Source organism: Vidua chalybeata, chromosome 24 (genome assembly GCF_026979565.1).
Source record: "Vidua chalybeata isolate OUT-0048 chromosome 24, bVidCha1 merged haplotype, whole genome shotgun sequence".
NCBI lineage: Eukaryota > Metazoa > Chordata > Aves > Passeriformes > Viduidae > Vidua > Vidua chalybeata.
The window spans coordinates 3,180,511-3,207,981 of NC_071553.1; the positions used below are offsets into that span (position 1 = coordinate 3,180,511).

The 27,471-nt window shown below is 52.2% G+C and overlaps 2 protein-coding genes across 2 annotated transcripts in view; one reads left to right on the forward strand and one right to left on the reverse strand.

Annotated features, from left to right (window-relative positions):
- The first annotated feature begins 13,616 nt into the window (after nt 1-13,616).
- On the forward strand, nt 13,617-16,439 carry IL10 (interleukin 10). The gene is made up of 5 exons (XM_053964073.1): nt 13,617-13,778; nt 15,068-15,130; nt 15,284-15,436; nt 16,004-16,069; nt 16,347-16,439. The coding sequence occupies exons 1-5, from the start codon at nt 13,617-13,619 to the stop codon at nt 16,437-16,439; spliced, it is 537 nt and encodes a 178-aa protein (XP_053820048.1).
- A 9,651-nt stretch (nt 16,440-26,090) lies between these two features.
- The window catches only part of MAPKAPK2 (MAPK activated protein kinase 2), a 28,767-nt gene continuing 27,386 nt past the window's right edge, over nt 26,091-27,471 (reverse strand). Inside the window, exon 10 of the mRNA XM_053964232.1 lies at nt 26,091-27,428. Coding sequence (XP_053820207.1) covers nt 27,285-27,428 — 144 coding nt within the window. The 3' untranslated portion in view covers nt 26,091-27,284. The remainder of the gene's footprint in view (nt 27,429-27,471) is intronic.

A 27,471-nucleotide genomic window follows, 5' to 3' on the forward strand; every position in this document is an offset into this window, starting at 1 on the left:
ATTCCTCCTTATTTTCCTAAATAACACAACTCCATATGATCCATATGAAAATACACATATTTTATTTAAAACTTGTACACCTGTATTAAAAACCCCATATTCATTGCTATCTCTTACCCACTTCTTTTTGCTCCCCATGAGCAAGAGAAGAAAAAAATCAAATATTTAACTGAAGAGCTCAAAAAGAAAAGGAAAAATAAATATCAGTTTAAAATGCATCTAAATAAACAGAGATCTTCTGAAAAGATGTTATCAGAAAAACAAATACAGTGAAATTAAATTTTTAAGTCTAATGACACAGAAGCAACAGGAGGCAACTGACTGAAAGTAACAGATCCCCAAGTTTTATCCCAAAAGAAACCAGCTTCCCTCTGGAATAGCATAAGTCAAACACAAGTTTTGTAAGCACTGAAAATTAAGGTCGCTAATGAAAAAAATATTTCAGAGATAGGAATGCAAGGGAAAACCCAAAAGGACATAGAGCAAAGGGATAAATTCAGTATCTTACCTTGCTCTTTGGTGTGGGTTCACCTCTCTCACCAACATCTGGCCTGGAGAGCTCCGAAGGAGGCGTTTTTATCCCGTACCAGGAGGAAATAACTCTTGGATTAACTTTTGGGATTTTTCTTGCTTTTCCCAGCACGTATTTCCCTTTGCAATTTGCTGAATTAATGAGCTCGTGCAAGGGACCAGCTCTCTCTCCCACAGGTGTTTCCCTCACCTACGGAGGCGGGAACTCTGGCATCACTGCGTGGGTTTTGTTTTGGGAAGAGGGATGTGAAATCCCAAAATTAGGGACCGTCCTTGTGGTCACATCCCCAAAACGCCCCAACATGGAGCAATGCTGGCAATCCCCTCCTGGAGAGGGGCCATTCCCAGCTCCTCACAGAGGTGTTGGGATGTGGGAAGTTCAGTGGCATCACCCCACAAGATGCCAGTGGTCCCAACACTCCAGGACTTCTGGCAAGTGAAACTCAAGTCCATCATCGTCCTGGCACAAGTGGCCTTCCTCTGCCACTTTCAGGGAATCCTGGTCCCAGATTCAAGGAATCCTACTACCAGGTTCAGGGAATGCTGTTCCAAATCTCCTCGGTTCCTGGACACTTCTCCATCATCTCCACAGAAACACGAGGTCAGGGGTTTTGGAGGACACAGCTCCCACCCTGCTGGCAGAAGAGGTGGTTTCCAGGGTCAGAGGGGATTCAGGTGATCAATCCACATCTGTCACCCTGCAGAAGGACAGAAATTCCACTGACACCTTCCCAAGCCCCCTGCCCAGTGGCACAGTGACATCCGTGACCACCTCACCACGAGCTTTCCCTGCTGAGCAAAACTGGTGCAGCCAAGGAGCAGACACACGTTCTCCTCCCAGCATTTCAGCCCCAGGCTGTCCCCAGGGAGCCAGGGTTTGTCAGCTGGGGCACGCTGTCACACGGATGTGGCAGTGCTGGTGCAAACCCCAGGCCCCTGTGCCGTTGGCTCCGAGGTTGGTTTGGATGTTCCTGCAACCCCTTTTTGGAGAGGGCTTCACTCAGTCTACAAGCAAAAATGTGCAGCTAAATAAACTCCCTGGAGTTTCTGGGACCAGGAGGGATGGCCAGCTGGACTTGGAGGGCACTGGGGTGGCAAAGTCACCCCTCTAATGCCAGAGGCAGCCTCTGGAGCAGGCTCCTGGAGCAGCAGCCCCAGCGTGTCCCTGTTGCAGTGCAGGTGTACCTTGTGCCTGTGGGCCAGGGCTGTCCTGCACGCATCTGCTGGGTGACTAATTAATTTATTGATAACCAAGCTCAGTCTTGAGCGGAGATCTGTCACTAGGCAAATGGATTTTCTGCCCAGGCTAGTCAGGCTGTTGCACACAGGGCTGCTGGAAGTGCCCCAGATGTGCCCACCGTGCCTCCCTCACCCCGCTGGAAATCGGCCCGAGGGCAGGGCCCAGGCTGCAGCAGGCTGGATTTGCCCTGGCTGAGGTGTTGGAGGGGTCTGGGCTGTTAATCCTCCCCCAAATCCCTGGAGCTGCTGCCTGGAATTGCAGCAAAAGTTTTGCTGGAAGCAGAGGAAGTGGTAGAATTCCCGGGAGCCCGGTGCACACCCAGCAGGGTGAGGAAACAATGGAAGAGGCAGTGAGTTCTTACTTCATTATGTAAATGGCAGATGACATGAAAGGATTTCTTTCTGTTTTTTTTTTCCTTTTGGTAACTGAACTGACGCCCAGGATGGGTCAGCCAAGTGCCAGAAGGCAAGGAGGAGACGTGGCTGTGGGGGAGGTGGAGGAGAGATGCTGGGATGATACAGGAGCAGGAGGGAAATTTTGGATTATCAGGGTCCAGGGCCTTGTACAGGTCTCTGCATGTGTCCCTCAGCCTCTCTATTCTGTCACCGACCTTCTGCAAAGCAAAAGAAACAGCAGGACCCTCAGCACAAGGGCAAGGAGGAGGAAAACCCCATCGGGGTGGGGAACAACCCAGGGAGATTTTAGTTTTGGGATTTTACTGGGTGTGAAATGGTGGTGATGGAGCACCCCAAGTGCTGGACGTGGGGGATGTCCAAAGGCCTCTCATTTCAGAGCAGAGGGGGTGCAACCAGCAGGGTTCCCAGAATGGTTTGGGTTGGGAGGGACCTCACAGACCATCTCATGTCCCATGGCAGGGACACCTTCCACTGTCCCAGGCTGCTCCAAGCCCTGTCCAACCTGGCCTTGGACACTTCCAGGGATCCAGAGGCAGCCACAGCTGCTCTGGGCACCCTGTGCCAGGACCTCAGCACCCTCACAGGGAAGAACTCCTTCCCAAAATCCCATCCATCCCTGCCCTCTGGCAGTTTGAAGCCATCAGCACACGTTGGACCAAACCCAGATGGAAGCAAATTCCCGCAGCGTGGATCTCCCCAGGCTTTCATCAACCCGCCAGCTCCAGCAGCATGAAAACACCCTCAATAAAACAGCAACTCATCCCTCTTTTGCTCTGGGAAGGAAGAGGGAAAGAAGGAACAGGGATTTCTGAAACTCGGCAGTGTGACGCTGCAGATGAGCTCAGTAAAATGGGAAGTGATTCCCGCAGGCACTGCGGGCACAGTTAAACCTTTGGGGCACTGCAGCGCTGGGAATGGGGCAGGGAAGGCGCTCCTCTCCCCAGGAACGCTTCCAGCTCCTCCCTCGGGGTTTTATGGCAGGCACGTTGTGACAGGGCACTCCAAGGCTAGTGATGGCCCAACTAACAAGCGAAGGCAGCAGAGAGGGTTGTGAGCCAGCTGCCCTGGTGCTCGGGAATTAAACCTCAGCCCTGGGTGTCATTAACTCATCGGAGAAATCACCTACGCAAAGTCCGCGGCGAGCAGCGCATCCCACATCACACAGGCACAGAAAGGGCTGAGTCAGGACCAGGGAGGGAATATCCCCAGAGCAGCTGGAGAATAACGCTGGGAGGAAGGAAGGAGCCTTTGGAGCTCGCTGTGTCCCCACAGCGCCGCGGGGACGATGCTCAGCCCTGCCCGGCACCGCTGTCACCGTCACTGCTGCGGTGACAAAACATCTCCAGGGCGGCAGAAAGCACCAGGCTGCGGCAGACACAGGGCTTGGGGCAGTGACTAACACAGGACACGGTCCTGGAGAGCCCTGGAGCGTGACAGGGACCAGACACTCGGAGGGGACAAGGCACTGACTCACCCCCGGCTGGTTACGCTGGGAAACTCAGCCCTGCTCCGTCCCCTGTGGTGCTGCTGGGAGTAACTGCACTCCTGAGCCTGCCCTCACCCAGCTTAATTAATGCCCAATAATTCATTTCAAATCATTCATTTCATCCTAAAAAAAAAAAAATCCTTCAAGAAACTGCCATCGAGCTGCTCTGATGCGAAGGCGCCCCGCTCTCAAGGGCTGCTCCCAGCTCACATTTAACATCAGGTTTCCAGTAAAGTGTCTGGGGGTGATAAGGCAGTTTCAATAGTGCCTTTCAAGGCACTTTTTGTGCTCTAAGAAGTTCTGATAACACTCAACAGCCCACCTTTGGTTTGACATTCTTTGTCATCGCCCCTATTTCACAGCAGCTTTAGGTAAACCATCATTTCAGATATGAGCCTGATAATGGTTTTTCTCAGGTCCCCAGAGCCAGAGAACATGAGTGAGAGAAATGCTCCTAGAAGTTTTCATCAAGGAAGAACTGAGCCTTAATAACAGCATCCAGCAGCAATATCTGGGCTCAGGAACCCTCCCTGATCTCCTGCAGGAGAAGAGCTGTGAAAACCAACTCAGCCACCTGAAATAAAAATGGTTGTGGGGTGTTACACCTGCCCTGATAATGCTGTAGCTCACCAAAACCCCTGTCAAATTCTGTTTTCAGCAGCAGAAGAAAATGTTTCTGCGTGGTTTTTTTGTTGAGCTGTTTGTCCAACAGTTTTTCTGCACTGGAGTAATTTCTTTGACACCTGAAGTGATGCAATTTTTGAGCCAGCCCTGCCCTCTGCATAGCTGGATGCCAATGAAAATGTGAAATGCAGTTCTCAGCTCCTTAAAAATCAATATTTAATTGTCAAGAAATCCCTGTCCCTCCAATCCAAAGCCAAAACCTCGTCTGAAGGAGTGCTGATCTGGCACTGACCTCCTGAACCAGGCACAGCCTGGACAGCAGCACCCTACAGGTGCCACCCCTGATGTCACCTTTTCCATGAGCTTGGCACTCTCTGTCATGGAAACGCCCTCTGCCAGCCCTGACCATCAGACTGCTCTTCTCTCTCTTAATTAGTGCAGCTCGTTATGGGCAGAAAGCCTGGCCAGGGCCAGCTCCAGCCCTGCCCTCGCCCAGCCCCAGCTCTGCAGTGCTGCTGACAGAAGTAAAAAAAAAAAAAAAAAAAAAAAATTGTTTTTCTCGGTAAACTCGACAAATGAGTCAGAAAACACTCAGAGAGGAGGTTCTGCCAGAGAGGAGAGAGGTACATCGTGTTCCCTCTCCTCAGTCACGTTTTGAGCCTCAACCCCTTGAATAATTCTGAAAATCAAACGCTGGCGCTGCCTCGTAGGGAGCAACAGGCTGAGCGTGGCTTAGGGAAATGAGGATTTATTCAGCCAAGCTCCAAGAGACATCCAGAGCAAAGGTTCAGCTGCTTTCCAGGGTTCCTCCCGAGAGGTTCACACTGCCCAGGGCTCCTTTCCCAGCTCTGGGGGCTCAGGGACCTTTGGAGAGCCTGGGACAGTGTCCCTCACCCCAAAACAATGTCCCTCATCCAGGGCAATGTCCCTCATCCAGGGCAATGTCCCTCATCCAGGGCAGTGTCCCTCACCCCAAAACAATGTCCCTTATCCAGGGCAATGTCCCTCACCCCAAAACAATGTCCCTCACCCCAAAACAATGTCCCTCATCCAGGGCAATGTCCCTCATCCAGGGCAATGTCCCTCACCCCAAAACAATGTCCCTCACCCCAAAACAATGTCCCTCACCCCAAGACAATGTCCCTCACCCCAAAACAATGTCCTTCACTCCAAGAAAATGTCCCTCACCCCAAAACAATGTCCCTCATCCAGGGCAATGTCCCTCACCCCAAAACAATGTCCTTCACCCCAAGACAATGTCCCTCATCCAAGACAATGTCCCTCACCCCAAAACAATGTCCCTCATCCAGGGCAATGTCCCTCATCCAAGACAGTGTCCTTCATCCAGGGCAATGTCCCTCATCCAGGGCAATGTCCCTCATCCAGGGCAATGTCCCTCACCCCAAGACAATGTCCCTCATCCAGGACAATGTCCCTCATCCAGGACAATGTCCCTCACCCCAAGACAATGTCCCTCATCCAAGACAATGTCCCTCATCCAGGGCAATGTCCCTCATCCAGAACAATGTCCCTCATCCAGGACAATGTCCCTCATCCAGTGTCCAACTCCTCCTGATTTAGGGCATCACCCATGGTTGTCCCTCTGGGGCTCTTCCTGCCATCGTCAGACACCAACAGCCCAGGCCAGGGTGTCCCCAGTGCAGCAGGAAGGGGACAGTGCCACGTCCCCCAGGGAGCATCACCCCAGTGCTGGGGTGACCCTGGGCTCCCCCTGTCCTGGCTGGACATCCTTGGTGTCCCAGCAGTGCCACCACCTGTGCCACCTCCTGCCCAGCACAGATGTGACACTTGCCCAGTGACTCACCGAGGGCACTGCCGCTGCTGCTGAGGCAGGATTTCACCCTGAAAGCGGAAAGAAATTGCAAAAAAAAAAAAATTATTAAAAATAAAAGGAAATGTTCTTTTTTTTTTTTTCCCTCCTCTTCTAAGATTCACCTTTGAGGAAGAGGAAAAGCGTGGTGGAGGATCTCGAGCATCAACAGCTGTTCTGCAGAAAATTCATTTAGTCACCAGGGTGGGGGGTGTGGAAGGTTAGATAATTGTTTCCCCTGCTCTGGCAAAACGTGAGCTCATATTTTGGTTATCATAAATGGCATCTTCCCCACAGGGAAATGCATATTTCATGCTTTTAGAGTTAAATAACTCAGCTCAAAAAGCTTTTTTTTTTTTTTTTTCAACTATCCAGCACTTGGGTTTCAGCTGCCACCTCTGTGTCCATGTGAGTCCACCCAAAGTGCCCCTGTGCCCAAAGCCAGGCTGTTCATTCTCCCCGAGGTGCCAAGGACCAGCCCATGGGAGCCCAGCTCACCCCTGCCCAGCTCAGGCACCCACTGGAGAATCAAATTACCCTTGGGAAATTCTCAACCCAAAACTGCAACAGCTCAGGAGTTGCCCAAAAAGGGGAGGGAATCATCCATCACATTCCAAGAGCGGTGCCACCAGCAGCACCAACACCACTGGGACCAGCACTGGGCTCTGGGCCAGGGTCTGCTGGGATTCCCAAACCCATCTCCAGCTCTCTTGTTCCCCAAACCCAGCTCTCCTATTCCTCCCATCCTTATTCCTGGAGAACTAAAAGCTGCTGTGACAGCAGAAGTCACACGGGGCACTTCACAGAAATGCAGAATCACCCAGGCTGGAGGAGGCTTTCGAGATCATCTAGTCCAACAGTCAACCCCAGCACCCCCATAACCACCCCTAAAGCATATTCCCAAAAGTGTCTTTTGATGGAAAACCAGGTTTGGCAGCGTGGAGCAGCCAATGGACCCGACAGTCCCACACAGCCCCCGGGTTTGCCCCGAGGGTGAAATGTGCTGACAGTGCAGGGAATAAATGACACCTAATAAAGGAGAAACTGAGAGCTGGCTGCTATCAGCTCCGTTTTTGAACAATCCAGGGAGCAAATGAATCACTCCAATAGCCAGCCAGGTTCAGCTTTCACCAAAACTGAAAGCTGTGTTTCAGTAAATTCGCTGTTGGCTCTGTACGCAAGCGGCTCGCGGCGCCGGGTTTCGGTTCTGGGTTAATATTGCCCCTCTCAATTTCACAACCCCGAGCAGCCAAGGCTGGTTTTGGGATGGATGCACGTGAGCCTGGGGAGTTCTGCTCCAGCTCTGGCCCCAGGGCACAGAGATGGCAGTCAGGGACAAGCAGGGAAGGCTGGCACGTCACAGCCGCTGGGCTCCACCGAATTATATAACTCTCTTCCTGCCCGATTTGATAAAAAAAAACAGAAAAGTTGGGCACTGTTTGTTTGCCTCTAGGTGTAAATTCCTGGAAAATCATGTTCTGGCACAAGGTTGATTTTTCCAGAAGATTCTCCAATTCCCCTGGATAGCTCTGCCTGATCCTGGCACACATGGGGAGACCAGCTTGGCCTTCTGTCCCCTGACCTCGGAGGACACTGAAAGCTCTGGAAAATCCAGAGCATTTCCTCCCTGCACAACCCCTTTTAGCCATCAATATAAATCCGGGGCACTGTGAGGATTTTGGCTCTTCATTTGACTTTGTATTTTCAGCAGACACTGCTGGACACTGCTGAGGAGTGGGGATGAAGTTCCCTCCTTTCCCAACAGCAGAGGAACTTTGCTTCAGATCTTGTTCTTTCTTCTTTTTTTTTTTTTTTTTTTTTTTGTCTTCTTATTTTTAAACAGTGAGAGGGGTTTTCCACCATTCAACTTCATCTTCCACTTCCTAGTTACAGTCCTCAAAAGCCACAGGGAGAGCAATAACCAAACAGAGACAAAAATGCCTGATGCTGTTAAATGGAGTAAATCTTCCTCAGGCTTCCCCAGAAAGATAAATCCCAGGGAAAATGTTGAAGAAGCTCGAGGAGAGAAGCTCTGAGCAGGAGTGGAGCTGACACCAGAGCTCCCATGGGGAGCAGCAGGATTTCAGTTGAACTTTTACAGCTTCTGCCCCCATGGCAGGGGCTTGGAAATAAATGAACTTCACAGTCCTTTCCAACTCACAGCACTCCAGGATTCCATGATTTTCTTTGGGTCTCCATATTAAGATATCTGTCAGGAGAAGGAGGTTGGGTCACCTGTTCCCTCTGTAAAAAAAAAAAAAAGACAAAACAGAAGGGGGATTTGAACGCTTTAAAAGCCTCTGAAACCTCCAAAAAGCTCATCTGGTGGATCTTTTTTTAATCAAAAAACCACACCAAAGCTTTTGGAGAAGAAAGACACAGGGGGAGCACATGGAAAATCCCCTGGCAGCTCTGGGGATGCTGCAGCATCCCTCGAGCTCCGAGATTGAGCCACCATCCCCACCCCGGCCAGAGCTGATCCGCACTTTGTGGGGTGACAGAGAAAACCCAGGATTTCCAAACCTTCTCCGTGATCACCACACAAAAACCACCCCAAAACCCCACGGTGGGGGTTGCCAGGCCAGTGTTGGCTGCAGGGCCTGGTGCTGCTGTGGAAAGTGAGTGAAGCTGGCTCTGAAATTCACCCTGGAGCTTCCGAGCAGCAGCTTGGGCTGATCTGATTTCTCAAACCGTGATAAAGAGTTTCTGTCTTATGACCCCTCAGCGCTATAAATAGGCTGGGCTTGTGTTATTGGTCAGAGTTTTGGTGATAAATCGTGACAAAGTCAATATTCTCCAGAAGATCCACACGTTCCTCCCCTCGCCCCCACCCAAGTAATACCAGAACTAGAAAAAAGAAACTCAAAGCAGCACTTGTGCAATGAGCTGCTCAGGGCAGGAGTTGCTCGAAATTGCTTCTGTAGAAGGATCAAAAAAAGGCAGTGCAAGTGATGTTTGAGCCAATGGATTATATATTAAGTTTGTTTTGGTTTGGTTGGTTTGTTTGTTTGTTTGTTTTTGCATACTTTTACACTTTTTAGTTGTCTGTAAAGAAACTCATTTGAAACCTCACTTGGAGCACACAGTCCCCACTCCTCAGACTCCAGTGCCAAGATCCTGTTGGTTTCTCTAAGGACAGTGCTTTGAGCATCATAAAATTCCTGTCGGCAGCTGATTTCAGGGGAAATAAAAGAGAGAAAAATGTAACAACACCTCTGTTTTCTTTGTGGAGTAGGAAAAGCCCCATGGGGATGATGGCAGCATCACTGACCTCACCCATGATTCCTCACACACCTCAGAGAAGGGCTCAAAGTGGCAAAACCCATGGAAAATAGGGAATAAAGCACAGCTCACTCCTCCAGGTTGGCAGAGGGCACCCTGGAATTCCAGGGGGGATATTAAATTTGGATATTATTCAATCTCTGCCTTAGGCTGCAACAGAATTGCAAATACTGGGAGGTTTATGTGTGCGATTAAAAAGTACAAATATTTCTCAGTTAAGTTTATCACCAAAACTGCATCTGCAGAGGGGAGAAAGTCTCCATCACTTGACTCTTTCATGTGGCAATTCCAGACACTTCCAGCTTAATTTAGATCACGTGGAAGTTCTGGACCTTCTAAGAACTTCTTATGTAACGTTCTCTCTGTGTCACATTAGAAGTCACATCAAAGTCCAGTGATACTAATTCATGATTAATAACCCATTTCTGGACAAGATAAACCAGTGACATTGGTTAAATTTCCAAAGAGCAATTTGGGATTTACCTGTTGAGGTCGACGTGAGTCACGAGGTCTGACCAGGTTTCCACATTTGACATATCCAACGTCACGCCTCGCCAGCAGGAAAAAAATCTTGAAAAAAACACAAAGCAGAGCACTTGGTGCTTCACCAGGAACTGTTAGTCATCAGCACTGGGCTGCTGAAAGAGCAGTGCCATCGCTTCAAACACGGGGTGAAGGAAAGGCCACCATGTCCCTGCTTCCCCCACGAGCGTCACCAGCAGCGGATCGTCCAGATCTGCAGGGATGAGAAATGAGGAATTTCTGAAAAGGAAAGAAAGAGCAACGCCACTGTGACAGCCTTGAAATGGAGGGGATACTCCAAGTTATGCCTAGAATAGACAGTGCAGAAAATCACAGAATGACAAATCACTGAGGCTCTGAGATCATTGAGTCCAACCTGTGACTCATCCCTGCCTTGTCACCAGACCAGAGCACGGAATGCCACGTCCAGGCATTCCTTGGACACCTCCAGGGATGGTGAAACCCCTTCAGGGATGGTGAAAGCCCTCCAGGGATGGTGAAACCCCTCCAGGGATGGTGAAACCCCTCCAGGGATGGTGCTACACCACGTCCTTCTGTCTAAAAGCAATGGAGAAACCAAGAGGGCAAAAAACAGGTAAAAATTTGTGGCATCAAACCTTGTCAAGATAAGAAAAGGCCCTTCAATTCTCAGGGTGAGGAGGAGCCACCCTGCTCCAGTGGTGGACCCTGAGGACATCAGACCCCAAACCCTGCCCAGACCATGTCTGGGACCAACCTTTCCTCTTGGCACATGGTGGGAGAACGCGTTTGCCCACGGGCCTGTGTTCCAGTGCAGAAGCAGCGTTTGCTGCCCCGCTGTTTCTTGTGAACCTGCCGCTGGCAGAGGTTTGGGGGAGGTGGGGTAAAAGCACACGAATGGCTTTTGAGGAACGCGCTCTCCTTCCTGAAGCGATTCTCTTGGCAAAGAAGAAAGCTGTTTCCTAAAGGTTCAGCGCTACACCCACGGCCCCCGGACACTCTTTAGGAAAAGGTGTTTTCTTCATTCATGAAGCTCGCTGTAGTAGTGCAGCCACCGCCTTTCCACAGCGCTCAGCAGGGCTGAGTCACAGCGAAACTGCACCGTCAAGATCTCTGACGAGGCAGAGGAAACGCAGGTAAACACAGCAGAGAATCGCCCTGCGCACGCCAGAGTTTCCTCTGCGGAACGGGCACGGCTGCCTGACGCTGCTGCCAGCCCCAAAACACAGCCCAGGCTTCCACAACGGGCTGGAGGGAATTGCACAAGAGCCAGAGCACGCTCGGGATGTCAGATGTGACTTCATGGAGAGCCAGGGTGGCTCGAAACAAGAGAAGTTTGGAAATGAGAGCTCAGCTGCTGGGCAGGGCGGAAGGAGGCTCCCAATGCCGTGGGGCTGCTCCATCTCCTGTTGCTGCCTAGGCTGGATGTTAAGAAAAAGGTTTTATTGAAAGAGTGATAAAGTTCTGGAATGGTCTGCCCGGGGAGGTGGTGGAGTCACCACCCCTGGGTGTGTTTAACAAAGCCTGGATGTGGCACTGGGTGCCAGGGTTTAGTTGAGGTGTTGGGGCTGGGCTGGACTCGATTATTTTAAAGGTCCCTTCCAACCTGGTGATTCTTCTCTTCTCTTCTCTTCTCTTCTCTTCTCTTCTCTTCTCTTCTCTTCTCTTCTCTTCTCTTCTCTTCTCTTCTCTTCTCTTCTCTAAGTCCCTCTGCCATGTACCCCATAAAAGCACCGGCTCCTAAACCCACAGCTGAGGCTGAGCAGCCCTTCCACTGCAGGGGAGAGCCTGGGGCTGCATCCTTCCCCGAAGGGATTGGGATTAGCTCCAGGATTTGAGGATCCAGGAGTACATGAACCAACCTCACACATCAGCTTCCATGCCCTGGTGAAGCCTCAGCAGCCTTCCAGGTCTTGGCACTGAAGATGCATTGACCCCTGGCAGGTTCAAATTAATGCAAAAGAAGCAAAAAAAGTGTGTGGGATCCCAGGGAAAGGTGGGATCCTGCCTGTGGGAACTGAGTTTAAGACTAATTTGGTCCGAGCTTTCAGCCCTTCTCCTTTCAGATGGATTCTGCTGACAGTCAAGGGAAAAAGCCCCACAGCTGATTTAGAGCAGGGGAACAAAAATGGGTCACCAAAAACATGACCCAGGCCATGACTCAGCTGCACTGATTCCCCAGGAGCAGCTTCCCCATCACCGCTGGAAGAGGCAACATCAACAGAAAAAAGGAAAACAAATCACAAAATCCCACACTTTCCCTGCCTCAGGCTCTCCAGTTGCTGATGTTTCCTCCCCTTTGCTCTTATGGTGCATGCCAACCATCCCTCTCTCCTGCTCCTAAAAATAAAGTGGGAAAACTCTCAGTATGCAGGAACAAACAACACTTTGCATTTTTCCAGTGTTTTTCCAGCAAAAAATTCCCCTCTCAGAGGTTCACAAATTCAACTTCAAAGAAGATCAGTGTGATGAAGGAGATGAGAATTTAAGGGATTTGTTCCTTCATGGAGGAAGGCTTCCCTACTGGGAAGAATGAACTCTTTTAAAATAACTTGAGGGATTTCAAAGAAAATCCCCTGATTTCCAAAAAGCCAAATTTATCTCTGCTCTCACTTTCTTGGATGCCAAATTCCTGAATAAATAAGTGAAATCTTTATCCCAAGGAAGCAGGGGGCTTGGGCTAAAATAGATATAGAAAGAGAGGAGAAAAGAGAGGGAAACGGAAAATGGGGAAACGTCACAGGAATTCTCTGTGGCTCCAAAGGGACAATTTTATCACAGCTGGGACAATAAGTCCCAGCTAAGACAGGACATGCTGCTGCTTGGATGGGGCTGCTGTCCATTTATAGGAAACAAAATAAGATTTAAAAGCCTGGAAAATGAATTTTTATCACCCGCTCATGCATTTTAACACCAGGCATCGAAGTAGTGGCACAAATCCTGATCCTGCCCTGGAGGATCCACAAGGGACCAGAGCAGGGCTGGGATCCTCTCCTGGGATCCACTTGGCATCCAGCTGATATTTGGGAGCACAAACTGAGCTTGCTGAGCAGTGAAAATTCACATTGGCTTCAGCTGGCATGTGCAGTAACTGGAAAAAAAAAAAAAAAAAAAAAAAAAAGAAAAAACCCAATGAATGAAAAATGAAGACTTCAGGTGATGATGTGTGTTTGCAGATTAGAATGCCAAAGGAAGAGACAGAGAATTTGTACAATTCATGAAAAGCAATTCTGCTGAGTGATGCTCTCTGCAGGTTTGATACTGAGATTTAAAGGTAGCAACACTTTTTTTTTCCCCCCCCTAACAATACAACATTGATCTAAAAATAAAAAATGGAACTGTGAGAATAAATCCACATCACGCAGCACCTTGGCTTCTTTGTGTGTCTCTGCAGCTTTCCTCCTCAGCCACAGATAAATTTACAAGAAACAAGCAATGTAAAAAAAAAATGCAGAGTCTAAGCACAAAAAAATTGATGGGGTGTGAGGAGAGGACAGGAAACCCAAGTTGACGGGAAACCCAAGTGACATTTGGGCTTAATACTGACTTAAAACCCCAATATTGCTCGTCAGGAAATGGGGAGAGGAAATGGAGTGATGTATAAATTAGGGGCTCCATCAAGGTGAAAGCTGCAGATCTGCTTTGGACCCTCCCGTGGGATCCACCCGAGAGCTGCAGCACAGGGGAGCAGCCCTGCCCCACAGCATGAGGACCTGCCCCAGGGGCACAGCCGTGCCCATCCTGCTCCTGCTGCTGCTGGGCACCGCGCCCGCCCGCGCCCAGCCCTCCTGCCTGCACTTCCCCGAGCTCCTGCCCGCCAAGCTCAAAGAGCTGAGGATCAAGTTTGAGGAAATTAAGGATTATTTTGTAAGTATCGTTGTTTTGTCTTCTGGTTTTTACCTTTCCTGCAAGGCTCTGGGATCTGGAGGAGGGGGAAGAGTTTCCTCAAAGCAGAAATGATTTGGCTGTGTTGCGTTAAGGGCAGCTCAGTTTCGTTGCTCACTGAGAGAAAATCTGTCAGGCTTTTCTTCCTATTTTTTTTCATTAACAATGAACTCGAGGTTTCATAATGAACCTCTGCAAACCTTTCTAGCCAAGCTTCCCCCGAAATATTGCAAACCAAGTTAATCACTGAATTAATAGGAAGGAAATAGTTTTTTCTTCAGGGCAACCAGGTCCAGCCCTGCTGAAGTCAGTGCCAGGTGAAAAGGGAAATCTATTGCTGCAGATTTTTTTTTCTTTGAAAGATCCACAAAACCTGCACAAGATGTTTTATCAGGGGAGCAGCACAACCCCTGCACTGGTGCCTGTGCAGGGTCCCTGCCCTGCATCTCAGGAGCCTCAGGGCTGCTGAGCAGACAGCACACGATGCCCTCAGAGCATCTGCCGTGGCTGACAGAGGTGCTTGCTCACAGCCCTGTTGCTGTTTTAGCCCATGTCAATGTGTTTTAGCAATAAAACAAGGTAATTCTCCAGCTCAAATCTCAAGCTAATGTCACGGCTCGTGTTTGTCATCAAACGAACACAGGCAAGATTTTAGATGTTCAGCTGGCTGGGAATCTCCCAGATAATGCTGGGGAGGAATAATTTTAACCTCTCAGGACAGCTTTTAAGGCTTTGGGTGGTGCCAGCCCACCCCACTGCAGCCGGTGCCACAGAGGCACCACAAGAACAAACCCCCCTTTTCCCCATCAACAGGAGGCTCACAGGGGTGCCCAAAGCAGGGGGATTGAACCCTCCTGCCCTGGCAGAGAGGCTGGGCTGGCTCCCAGGGGCTGCCAGGGCTCTGACACCTCTGGAGAGCTTTGCTGTGTGCAGCAGCACCCTCAGACAGCACCGCCCCGCGCAGCTGAGGAGAGAGAGCGGCTCCAGCTCAGCCCGGGGAGTTTCACATTGACAAATTCAGTGGCACCAAAGGCTGTGATTTCATTTTCTTGCTGGCCTGACCCGACAGTCCTTGTGCTGCCAGGCTGAGGAGCAGAGTGACCCCTCTGCCTGGTGTCACTGTGCTCTGCTCACACGAGCACTGGGTGCCCTCTGCCTCTGCTGCAGGGAAACCCTAAATGCAAACAAGGGAAGGATCATTTGTCAGGGCAAATGGGAAGAGTTGACCGCCTGCCTGAAAAAGCTCATTTTTCCATTCCACCCTCCGCTAGCAATCCAAAGATGACGACCTCAGCATCCAACTGCTCAGCTCTGACCTGCTGGAGGAAATCAAGGTAAGAATCTCATTCCCTTGCGTGTGGCTGTGGCGGGGCTGGCACGAGGTTGCCCCGTGGCCAGCGTGGCTCCCAGCCCAGCTCTGGTTTGTAGAAGCCCAGCCCCGGTGCTGGTGGCCATCCCCAAGCAGGCTTCCCCCTCGTGTCCCCCAGGGGAGGCTCGGCTGCCAGTCGGTGTCGGAGATGATGGGCTTCTACATGGAGGAGGTGCTGCCCCGCGCCATGAGGACCAGCGCTGAGCACCAGCACAGCATGGGCGACCTGGGCAACCTCCTGCTGAGCCTGAGAGCCATGATGAGGCGCTGTGTGAGTGGCGTTCAGCGGCTCGGGGACGCTGCCCGGGAGCAGGGCAGGTCTGGGGGGTGGGATGGGGTGGGGGAGCAGGGGTCCAGGCAGGCAGGGTTTGTGGGGTCCGGGGATCCAGGATGGGGTTTGTGCTCACAGCAGCTCAGGGATGATGGTGCAGGAGTGCTTGGTGCAGCCAGCCCTGCAAACCAGAGCCTGGCAGGAGAGACAAAGGGCGGGCAGGAGGGGATCTGTCCCTTACCTGGATGCGGGAGCTGCTGGAATCACACCTGGCGTGGCCGCGAGCCCACCACTGGGGTCAGGTGCGACCATCCCTGTCCCACACAGGGAGCTGCTGTCCCCAGGGACTGGCAGCAGGGACACGGGGCTGGGGACAGGCTGGGAGCCCGGGCTGGGCTCACTGCGGGCTCCTTCCAGCAGGGCACGGTGCAAACCGGCTGGAATTGCTGCGGGGGCACGGGGAAGGTGGGGAGCAGCAGTGACGAGGGACAGGAGGGGGGGACAGCCACCCCCAGAGCCCTGGGGAGGACTCCCCGGGGCTGAGGCCGTGCCGGTGTCCCTCTGCAGCACAGATTCTTCACCTGTGAGGAGAGGAGCAGGAGCATGGAGCACATCAAGGAGACCTTCAGCAGGGTAAGGCCATGCCCGGGCTGGGCTGGGCTGGGAGGAACCTGCTGCCACGGCAGGGCAGGCAGCTTCGAGGGGAGAACAGAGTCCAGAAAAGGCTTTAATCACACAAATTCTTGCAGCAGAGGAATCCAGAGAGCGATGATTGAAGGGTGGGAATTCTGGAATTCCCAGGGGATTGGGCAGAGGAGCTGGAGGTGGCCGTGGGAGGAGAATTTGTGCAGGCATTGTACATCACATGTCTGTGACAGCCACACTAAACACACCTGGCTTTCTCCTGCAGATGGACAAGAACGGAATCTACAAGGCCATGGGAGAGTTTGACATCTTCATCAACTACATTGAAAAATACTTAACAATGAAGAGAAGGAACTGAGAGCACCCCTGAGTCTGCACACCCCTGAGTCTGATTTTCCACACGTGTTTAAAAATCACTTTGGGCTGCAAGAGCTCAAATTAAGTTATCTCAAGGTTCAGGTTAAGGGTTACAATAACTTCCAGCTTAATATTGTATTTAAGAGCTGGTTTTTTTTAAGAGTTGAATTTATTATTTATTACTTCTAATACCTCAGTGTTGATGTTTACAGTATGTTTTGAAGAAAGGAGTGATGAGCTTGTAAATTACTATTTATTGGTTAATATTTTAATATTGTTTATTGTAGTGCTATTTTATTCATAGCTTCAAAACGTCCAAAGCAGTGTTTTTCTGGAGGGCAGACAATAAGCTGAGCTTATCCTGAGTGAATTAGGAGCAAGGCCAGCTCTGAGTTCAACAAATTTAATTTTAGGCAAATGACCCTCTCCTCATATACTATATCTCTATTTATTTATGCAATCAGGTGGTTTTATGTTTAGGAGGAGAAAAAGCCACAGCAACAGCTTGGCTGACTCCACTTTAGACTTCAGCCTGGAGATTAGTCCAGACTAAATTTTAAAAAATTAGGAATAGGAATTAAATGTTTGGTTCTAATAGAACTTGACTTAAATATTGCTCAGTATCTGCCCTCCAGAGCTGCTGGATCAGCCACCCTGCACTTTCCAAAGTTAACCTTACTATTTCCCAGTCTCTGACTGGGTTTTACTCACTGTTTTACTGCTGTTCATTTTCTTTTAGAAGTTAGAGGGTGTTTAATTAACCACCATTTTAAGGTGGCTTGGGTAATTTGCATTCAAATCCGTGGGGCTGCTCCCAGCACTGCCAGTGGTGGGATTGGATTTTTAATCCCCATGAGCAGTGGGAGCAGCTTCAGTGCCCCCAGAAGTGGCTGATTTTAGGGCTCAGCTTCCTCCTCACCCCAGTGGACCCTGAGCCAGAGGAAAATGCCACAACCCCAAGAGAGGCTTTTACTTCTAATATTTAGAAGTTTAAGGGCCCCCAGCTGATGAAACACTGCCGGTTTGGTGTTTGCTGTGCAAGTCCCAGCTGAGGAGAGGTTATTTATGCCGGATTTATTCTTTGTGGATGTTTCTGGTGGCAGCAGGGGATTCCTGCTGGCAGCCTGCCCACAAGGGAATTGGATATTCCAGAGCAGGGCAGGAATGCTGCTCCATGGGTCGCTCCTCCTGCTGAAAGCTCAGGCTCAAGGGCAGCCAAAGACTGTAAAACTTAAATTAAGCTTCTTACAAAGCACATTAAGCTCCCGCTGAGCCAATTCTGAGCTTGTTTATCCCTCCAAACACCTTCGATGCTGTGGGAGAAGCAAGGACAGCCCTGGAGGCAAGGACAACATCAGCACGGCTTCTGTCACTGGGTGAACTTTCACCTATTTATCTGAAATGATATGACGAGAAATCCTTTATTTTTGCTAATAAAGAGTCCCTGATGAATGCAGCCTCTGTCCTGTTCTTGCGGGCTGTTAGCAGGGCTGTAAATCAGCTCCAGCCGTGGATGCTGTGCCCGGTGTCCCCGGGCTGGGAGAGAGCCCAGCGGGCACAGAGCCAGCTGGGAAGGACCCCCAGGGACACCCCGCTCGTGTTGACGACCAGGGAAGCCAGAAAACCTGAGCTCGTCACATTTAAAAGCGAATTTCTCACCGAGTACCTGGCACTGATCCCTCAGAGCAGGGGAGGAGCAGGGATCATGCACACCGTGTGCTCCAGCAGCGTTTTGCCATTGCTGGAGCTCTGTCCACAGCAGGGCCAGGGTGCACTGCTTAAAAGTAACAGGGAGAACACCCAGACGGCAGCCTGGAGAGCTGGCAGAGCCAGGGCACCATCACAAGTCATGCAGGTGACCTAATTCCAGCCAGAATCCTGGCAGCAGCATCACCCAGTGTCCCTCCAGGCTGCACCCTGACCTGTGCTGGCTGTGGGCAGCGGCTCTGCAGATCCCCCAGGTCCCAGCATCAGCCCAAAATATCAGTCTTTGGGGGAAAAAACCACCACAACCCCCAGCCTTTTGCTCCTCCTGCCTCCCCAAAAGCTGCTGTGAGCCCCGGCAGGGCTCCTTAGCCCCAGTGCTGATGTAGTTCCTGCCAATCTCAGTGGCAGTCTGGGTGTTACAGTAAGAGCACGAAGCCGTGGCAGAGATCAAAGGTGGTGGTTTCTGGTTTTGTTATCCCACAGAAGTTGGGTTTCCTTGCTGGGTATCCTCCCCCTGAGAGCGCTGCCTGCTCAGCAGCCCCAGTCCTGAGAACCTAAATCACCTCCAGACCTGCTCCTGCCCTGCCCCAGGGCTGAGCTTTCCCCCAGTCCAAATTCTGCATCTCCACCTGGTGCTGCCTCGGAGCTTTATGCTGCCTGGGGGGAGCTGCTGCTTCTGCTTTTGCTTTTTCTCTCTTTAGAAACTTTCCTTAAAGCCATAAGCAGCCGGTGCTGTACTTGCTGTCAGGGAAGTAATTAACTTTCTTCATCATCTCCTGTTGGCCAACATGAGGAGGGCAAATCCCAGCTGAACACCAGAGTGGAAGTGTCTCCTGAACACAGCAGGACAGACAGACAGACAGACACCTCCTGTCATGTGCTGGGACTGAGGAACCAAACCTCACTGGTCTCTTTCTTGGGGCAGGAAAAAATTTGTCTCTTGTCACGAGGAAGATGAGCACCTCCTCCATGACCCTTCAGCCTCCCAGGGTGCCACAAAGACCAGGGACAAGCACAAAAGGGGTAAAATTAAAAGAAATAAACTCTGCTGTAGCTCCATTTGCATTGCAGAAGCTTTCAGAACTTTCCTCATTTTGTTGTGGTTGCAGTTAACACTTGTTATTTAACTCGAACTGGCTGCACCACTCAGGCCCACGCAACTCCTGCCTCTCTGTGTCCTAGATTTTGGCAGCACGTGACTGAAATTGGGGCTTTTGCCGTGAAAGAGGCCAGGGGGAGCAACAAAAACAGGGCTGAGAAGCCCAGCTGGGCACGTAGATCACGGAGGGGAGCGGAGGGCACAGCCCTGACTTTGCAGAGCTGCCAATTCCTTCGCTCAAGAGGTGAGAGGCTGAGTCATCACCAGAGCTGGGGATTGCTAAAGGTGCCACAGCTAAAGATGCCTCAGCTGCAGTGATGCTCACCTCCACCCCCAGGGCCAGCATCACCTCCACCCCCAGGGCCAGCATCACCTCCACCCCCAGGGCCAGCATCACCTCCACCCCCAGGGCCAGCAGCCCTCGGGGCCAGCAGCCCGGAGCGGGGCTCTGCAGCCACCCAGCTGCTGCTCCAGGGCCATGGAGAGGGGCAGCTGGAGCTGAGCAGCCCTGGGACTGCACCCAGAGCTCCCCGGGGGCTGCACCCCCAGTTCCCCATCACCAAAACCCCCGGGATCCCCCGCCGGCAGTGGGGGTTCATCCCAGCAGGAGCATCCCAGGGAGGAAAGGGATTCAGCCCTGCCACACCAACGTGGCAGAAGCCTGGCCCCATCCCAGAGCCTGTTCAGAGCAGAAAGAGAGCGGATGAATGGTGGCTACGGGGCAAGCAAAGCCACACAGCCCTGGGGGCTGGCTCGCACACGGGGCAGGGGCTCTGCGGGGCCGTTCCCACCAGGTTCCCAGCAAGGTGCAGGTTCTCAGCAGGTTCTCAGCAGGTTCTCATCAGGTTCTCAGCAACGTGCAGGTCCTCACCAGGTCCTCACCAGGTTCTCAGCAAGGTGCAGGTTCTCAGCAGGTCCTCACCAGGTTCTCAGCAAGGTGCCAGGTTCTCAGCAGGTTCTCAGAAGGTTCTCAGAAAGGTGCCAGGTTCCCAGCAGGTTCTCACCAGGTTCCCTGTAGTTCCCATCAGGTTCTCTGCAGGTTCTCACCAGGTTCTCAGCAGATTCCCTGCAGGTTTGCAGCAGGTTCCCAGCAGGTTCTCAGCAAGGCACCAGGTTCCCAGAAGGTTCTCAGCACATTCCCTGCAGGTTCTCAGCAGGTTCCCAGCAGATTCCCTGCAGGTTCCCAGCAGGTTCCCAGCAAGCCACCAGGTTCTCTCCAGGTTCTCAGCAGGTTCTCAACAGATTCCCAGCAGGTTCTCAGCAGGTTCTCAGCAGGTTCTCAGTGGGTTCTCAGCAGGTTCTCAGCAGGTTCTCAGTGGGTTCTCAGCAGGTTCTCACCAGGTTCTCAGTGGGTTCTCAGCAGGTTCCCTTCAGGTTCTCACCAGGTTCTCACCAGGTTCTCAGTGGGTTCTCAGCAGGTTCTCAGTGGGTTCTCAGCAGGTTCTCAGCAGGTTCTCACCAGGTTCTCAGTGGGTTCTCAGCAGGTTCCCTGCAGGTTCTCAGCAGGTTCTCAGCAGGTTCTCACCAGGTTCTCAGCAGGTTCTCAGTGGGTTCTCAGCAAGGTGCAGGTTCTCAGCAGGTTCTCAGCAGGTTCTCAGCAGGTTCTCAGTGGGTTCTCAGCAGGTTCCCTTCAGGTTCTCAGCAGGTTCTCAGCAGGTTCTCAGCAGGTTCTCAGTGGGTTCGCACCAGGTTCTCAGCAGGTTCCCACCAGGTTCCCAGCAAGGTGCCAGGTTTTGGCAAAGCTCCATTCACACGGGGCCGGGCCGTGCTGCGGCCGAGCCCCCGGCAGCCCTGGCAGCCCCGGAGCTGGGGTTTCACAGTGACTCAGGGCTGAGAGAAGAGGAGCCCGGGCAGGCTGGGAGAGCAGCACCCACGGGAGCAGGCACCGCTGGCTGTCCCTCTGTGCTGAATCGCTGTGTCCTCACACAGCCTGGGGCTCTGCAGAGGACTCAGATCCAACACTGAACCCCAGGGAGGCTCCTGATCACAGAATGGATCGGGTTGGAAGGGACTTTATTGATCATATTGTTCCCATCTCGTGCCGTGGGCCGGGACACCTTCCACTACCCCAGATTGTTCCAAGCCACATCCAACCTGGCCTGGAATGTTTCCAGAGACAGGGCAGCCACCACCTCTCCCAGCAGCCTATTTCAGTGGTTTACCACCTTCCTTTTGAAAAGTTTCTCCCTTGTATCTAGTCTAAATCTATCCTATTTTAATTAAAAACCATTCCCCCCAGTCATGTCACAGCAAGCTCCTCTGAGATGTTCATCCCCAGCTTGATTAAAAGCCCCCTTCAGGTGCCCAAAGCCCACACAGCAGCAGTGACAAGGCGAGGGCACCCTGTGACATTTCTGAGTGCCATCCCAGCCAGCAGTGCATTCATGTGTGGCATTAATTAACGTGTGACACACACTGATGTGGGACACAGGGACTCTGGGGCTGTTGGGTGGTGGTGCAGGGCGAGGAAGGGAATGGAACTGCTCCCCATCCCTGCCAGACCTTCAGGGGCTTCAATCAGAGACTCCTCTGGGCTTTCCAATGGAAAAGGAGCTGGAGATCCCAGCCCACGGTGCAGGGAGAACACCTCAGCTGCTCAGGGGTGGCAGTTCAGAGGTTTAACACCAGCAGTTCTCATTTTCTGCCTTGTGACCTGGTGCCTTTGGCCTCTTGACAGGGTCTCTCCACCATTTCATCACACCCTGAAGCAACCAAACCATCTCCTTTGCTCCAGAGCTGGACTACAAAGTTCCTTTCCTGGCAGCAGCACCAAATTTACTTTTTTTCTGAGCTGAAACTTGGTTTCCTGACTCTTTTGCAATGCTGAGCCCAGCTGCTGTGACTGGCACATCTCACACACCCTCTCCACAACCTGCTGGGGCTGATTTTCAGAGCACTGAGGAACAGCTTTGCCTTTCCTGGTTGGAAAAAGAGCTGCAAAAGCCTAGAGCAGGATTGCTGTGGGCCTGTTACACTCTGGTGGTGCAATTTCTGAAGAGAACCTTACTCTGAGCAAAAATCACATCTCCTTCTGCTTTGCAGCCAGATTTCCATCACCACCTGTCCTTTTCCAGCCAGCCCTCAGCAGGATCCCTGCAGCCCCAGGTCTGAGCAAGCTGATGCCAGTGGAGCTCTCAGAAATCCAGCATTTTCTGAGCATTAAGCAATTTAGCCATGTGCAGGCCAAGCCTCACACCAGGAAACCCTGACAGTCCCCTGATGTGCCTGGTCTGATCCTTAGAAAAACACAACCATCAGCTGATTTTGCACAGAATTTTTACCTTTTTGAGTTGTCCAGCTCACCAGGAGGCATTCCCAGGGTCCAAACCAACCAAGCCAAAGCCTCCTTGGCCAACAGAAGGAGGCAGGTGGCTGCAGAGCAGCTCTGCAAGTCCTGAGAGCCCAGGCATGGGAAAACAAAAAACAACCACTCTCAGTGGTAAATTAGGGCAACAAACAGTGAATAATCCCCATCATCACAAACCAAAGGGCAGCAGTGAAACAGCAACCAGCTGAGGGCTCCTCGGTGCCATTGCACAACGCTCCTTCCTCCTGCACATCCACACGAGCCACAGGACGTTTTGTCCTCCTGGGGCTGTCCAGAGTTGACCAACACCATGGGAGCACAGCAAAGCACGGCTGGGGGAAGGGGCTTCACCTCCATCCTTGCAAGAGCAGCAGACACTTCTCGTGTTGACAGATAAGAGCAGAGATCTTCGTGATTCATCCCTCCCCAGTGATCGACCTGGAGCAGAGCCAGACTTTTGATCAAAATCACCTCAAAAGCAAGAAATATATTTTTTAAAATTTTTCTTTCCTTAGCAGGAAGCTTGCTGCTAAAAATAAAGCAGGTGGGGTGAGGAGAGAGGGGTTATTTTGCTACTAACTACTAAAAAATTCAAATGTTGCGCTGAATCTTTCACAAATTCCTTTGGAGTCAGCAGGTCACAGGTCCCCCCAGGTTTCCATGCTCTGCTCCCACTGCAGCAAATAATTGTGGCCACCACCTCCCACAGGTCCCAGCACCTCAATCCAAGGTTTTCTATCCTGGCTGCCCTTGGGTTGTTTTTCCCAAAGGTGATGGAACCCCAGAATGATTCTGGAAGGGACCTTGAATCTCATCTCCTTCCAGCCGTGATGTGTGAATCCATCTCACCTTCCCCAACACAAAACTGGATTCCTTCCTGCTGCTTTTCCCATCCTTACCTGATCCCAGAGTCACAGAGCCGCCAGAATTCTGGCACCTCTCCTCTGCCCTCTCTGCTGCTCTCCAGCCAATTTATTTACAGCACCTTGTGGGCAGATCTGCCCCAAAATTCGGGTTTCAAATCTAAAAGCAGCAAAACACGGCCCCGTGTGAGCAAGTTCGTTCTCACCCCCACCCACACTGCCCCAACTATTCCTTTTAGTATCAACAGCTTCACAGAAAACAGCCCTGGGTTTCATCCACCCAGGCACTGAAAGCAGTGACAGAAAGAAAGAGCCTGGGTGCTGCAGCCAGGCCAAAGCCCCAGAGAGGGACAGTTCTGCTGGGGAGGGAGGGAAAGTGGAGGGTGGAGGGGGTGACACCATGGGCAGCCTTCTTCTCCAGGGGCTGGGATGTTCAGGAAAGCCTGGGAAGTTTCAGGGCCACCCTGGGAAGCATCAGGACCACCCTGGGAGACCTGCTGTCCCCTGCCGGCTCCAATCCCCGTGCCCAGCTGAAGGAATGGAGGGGGGGAATCAGCCAGGGGTGCCCGCTCTGCTCTCCCCTCCCCAAACACGCACAGAAAACATCTCAAGCCGCAGATCTTCCCACCGGGGTTGAGGTTTGTGTCAGTGAGCACCGTAATTTCCAGAACAGGATCTCTGTAACAAAAGAAACCTGAACCTCATCCCGCCCGAGGCAAGCTCGGGGTTCATTGCCGGGGTTTACGTTTGTTTGGAGAATCTTTTGGTTTTTTTCCAAAACGTGGAACCTGCGCAAGGCCGCGAGAGCTCGGGGGATGGAAACTCTGCCCGTGCCTCACACCTCTGCGTGTCTCACACCTCTGTGTGCAGCATCCACATTTCCTCTCCTGAGGACAGCGGGCATCGAGCACAGCCCCGGGCAGTGCCAGGGAGCAGCTCCCTCTGGGGAGCCCAAGGCTGGAGGAGGCGGCTGGAGCTCCTCTGGCCGTTCCCAGCTCCCATCTCGCAGGATCTTTGTGGGATTTGACCCCCTGCAGCCCCTCTTCTGCTTAGGAACACAGGCACAGCCTGGTTTGGGTGGGAAGGGTCTTTAAAGACACCCAGTGCCACCCCTGCCATGGCAGGGACACTTCCCATTGTCCCAGGCTGCTCCAAACCCCGTCCAGCCTGGCCTTGGGCACTGCCAGGGATCCAGGGGCAGCCACAGCTGCTCTGGGCACCCTGTGCCAGGTCATCCCCACCCTCAGAGGAAAGGATTTCTGCCCGGCATCCCGTCTAACCCTGCTCTTTTCCAGAACGGAGCCGCGGCTCCTGCTCTGCTACACAGCAGGAGAGGAGAGGAGAGGAGAGGAGAGGAGAGGAGAGGAGAGGAGAGGAGAGGAGAGGAGAGGAGAGGAGAGGAGAGGAGAGGAGAGGAGAGGAGAGGAGAGGAGAGGAGAGGAGAGGAGAGGAGAGGAGAGGAGAGGAGAGGAGAGGAGAGGAGAGGAGAGGAGAGGAGAGGAGAGGAGAGGAGAGGAGAGGAGAGGAGAGAGGAGAGGAGAGGAGAGGAGAGGAGAGGAGAGGAGAGGAGAGGAGAGGAGAGGAGAGGAGAGGAGAGGAGAGGAGAGGAGAGGAGAGGAGAGGAGAGGAGAGGAGAGGAGAGGAGAGGAGAGGAGAGGAGAGGAGAGGAGAGGAGAGGAGAGGAGAGGAGAGGAGAGGAGAGGAGAGGAGAGGAGAGGAGAGGAGAGGAGAGGAGAGGAGAGGAGAGGAGAGGAGAGGAGAGGAGAGGAGAGGAGAGGAGAGGAGAGGAGGGCACGAGAGGATCTCACCACTTCCTCCTCTCCTGCAGCAGCAGCAGCGCCCGCAGCCCTGGCCCCGGCGGTGACAGCGGGGAGCGAGGACGGCCCCACAGCCCGACACCGGCGGGCAGCGTCTGTCTGCCTGTCTCTCTGTCTGTCTGTCTGCCTCTCTGTCTGTCTGCCTGCCTGTCTGTCTGTCTGCCTGTCTCTCTGTCTGTCTGTCTGCCTCTCTGTCTGTCTGCCTGCCTGTCTGTCTGTCTGCCTGCCTGTCTGTCTCTCTGCCTGTCTGTCTGTCCCCTGCTGGCACCTGGGCACGGCACCGGCAGCCCTGTGTGCCACAGCATCATCCACATCATCCACATCACCCACAGCATCCTACAGCATCCTACAGCATCCTACAGCATCCTACAGCATCCTACAGCATCCACATCACCCCACAGCATCCACAGCATCACCCACAGCATCCACAGCACCCACAGCATGATCCACAGCACCCCACATCAATCCATAGCATCACCCACAGCACCCACAGCATCCTATAGCACCCCACATCATCCACAGCATCACCCACAGCATCCACAGCACCCCACATCACCCCACAACACCCCACATCACCCACAGCATCATCCACAGCACCCACAGCATTATCCACATCACCCCACAGCACCCAGAGCCCCAGAGCCCCAGGCCAGGGGGACACACGTGCTGGGGAGGGAAGTCTCTGTGCAGGCACCAGAGCTCGAGCAGCTGTCCCCAAGCAAAGGGATGTTGTGTCCCCAGGAACATCCAGGGGAGCTCAGCCTTTCTGGTGGAAAAAAGAGCAATTTTAGGACACAGGGAGAGCAGCTGGAGCACTGGGGGGTTCTTGAGTGCCACAGAAGCAACAGGAGAGACTGGGTGACTCTTTAAGTGTCTTTAATCCAAAGGACTGAAGAGCAGACTGGGAAGATTAGTATAAGCCAACAGACAAAAATAATTAAAAAAAATTAAAAAAAAAAAAGGGGGGGATAAAAACCAGTTTTCAAAACAAATTAAAATTCCGTACAGTGTCTAAAAAGATCACCTAAAAACTAAACATTGCCTTAAAAAATTGTTTTTCTCCATTCAAACACATTTAACGAAGCGAAACATCGTGACAAATAATAATAATAACAATAATAATAATAATAATCCATGGACTAAAGACTTCAGAGCAGCTGCAGGAGCCACACTGGGGGGACAGCAGCACCCCCAGCCCCGGCCAGGGAGGGGTCAGTGCTGCCATCCTGGCTCAAGCTGTGCCACCTCCACCCCTGCCCTGCCACCCCCTGTCCCCAGGGACCCCCCAGGGCAGCACCTCGCTGGGGACGGGGTGGGGGGGACACATCCCTGCAGAGCTGGGGGGACAGGACAGCCCCCTGCCCCCCCCTGCCCCCCCTGAGGTCAGAGCTGCATTCCAGGCCACGCAGGGGGAGCCAGAGCAGCTGCAGGCCCACGGACAGACACACACCCCACACGGACAGACAGACGGTGCTGCCAGGCAGACCCCCAGGGAGGGCTGGGGCGCTGCTTTTTGGCTCCTGGGCTTGATTTGGTGGCCACAGGGACCCCCCCCCCAGGGCAGCAGGACAGGGGGGAGGGCAGCTCTCCTTCCCTGGAGCCCGTCTCTAGCCAGCATCCACACAGGGAACACGCTGTCTGGGTTTCAGCTCTACAGTAGTTTTTAAAAAATATTTATATGTTATATACCCTAAAAAGGTCACCACAGGAGTTTCCATGTCTTTGGAAGGAAGGAAGAGGAAAAGAAAAAAAAATATATATATATAAATCAAAACTGTTTCACAAAAGAAAAATAAAAATCCAATTATTGGCGGCGTTCACCTACAGGACAAAAAAATCCCTGGCTGCAGGTGTGGATCTGAGGGGGGATCTCAGCACCTGCTCCAGAAAGGTCAGAAACACAGGTGAGTAGCTAAAAATAACTAGTCTGGTATAAATGTCTGAATTCCATGCGCTCGATAGAACAGTCTTGTTTCTTTTTGTCTTTTTTTTTCTTAAAAAATATATATATATATATAGTTATTGCTTTCTGGAGGGCCGGCGGGCGGGGCCCTCAGTGGGGCAGCGCGGCGGGCTCGGGGGGGTTGGCTTTCTTCCTCCTCTTCATCAGCAGAGGGTTCGAGGAATCCTCGATTTTCTTGATCTTGATTTGTTCGTAGTCCACTCGCATGGTGGCCAGGGCACTGGTCATCTCCTCCTGCGGGTGAAACACCAACTTTAAGGGATTTAGAGATTTTAGA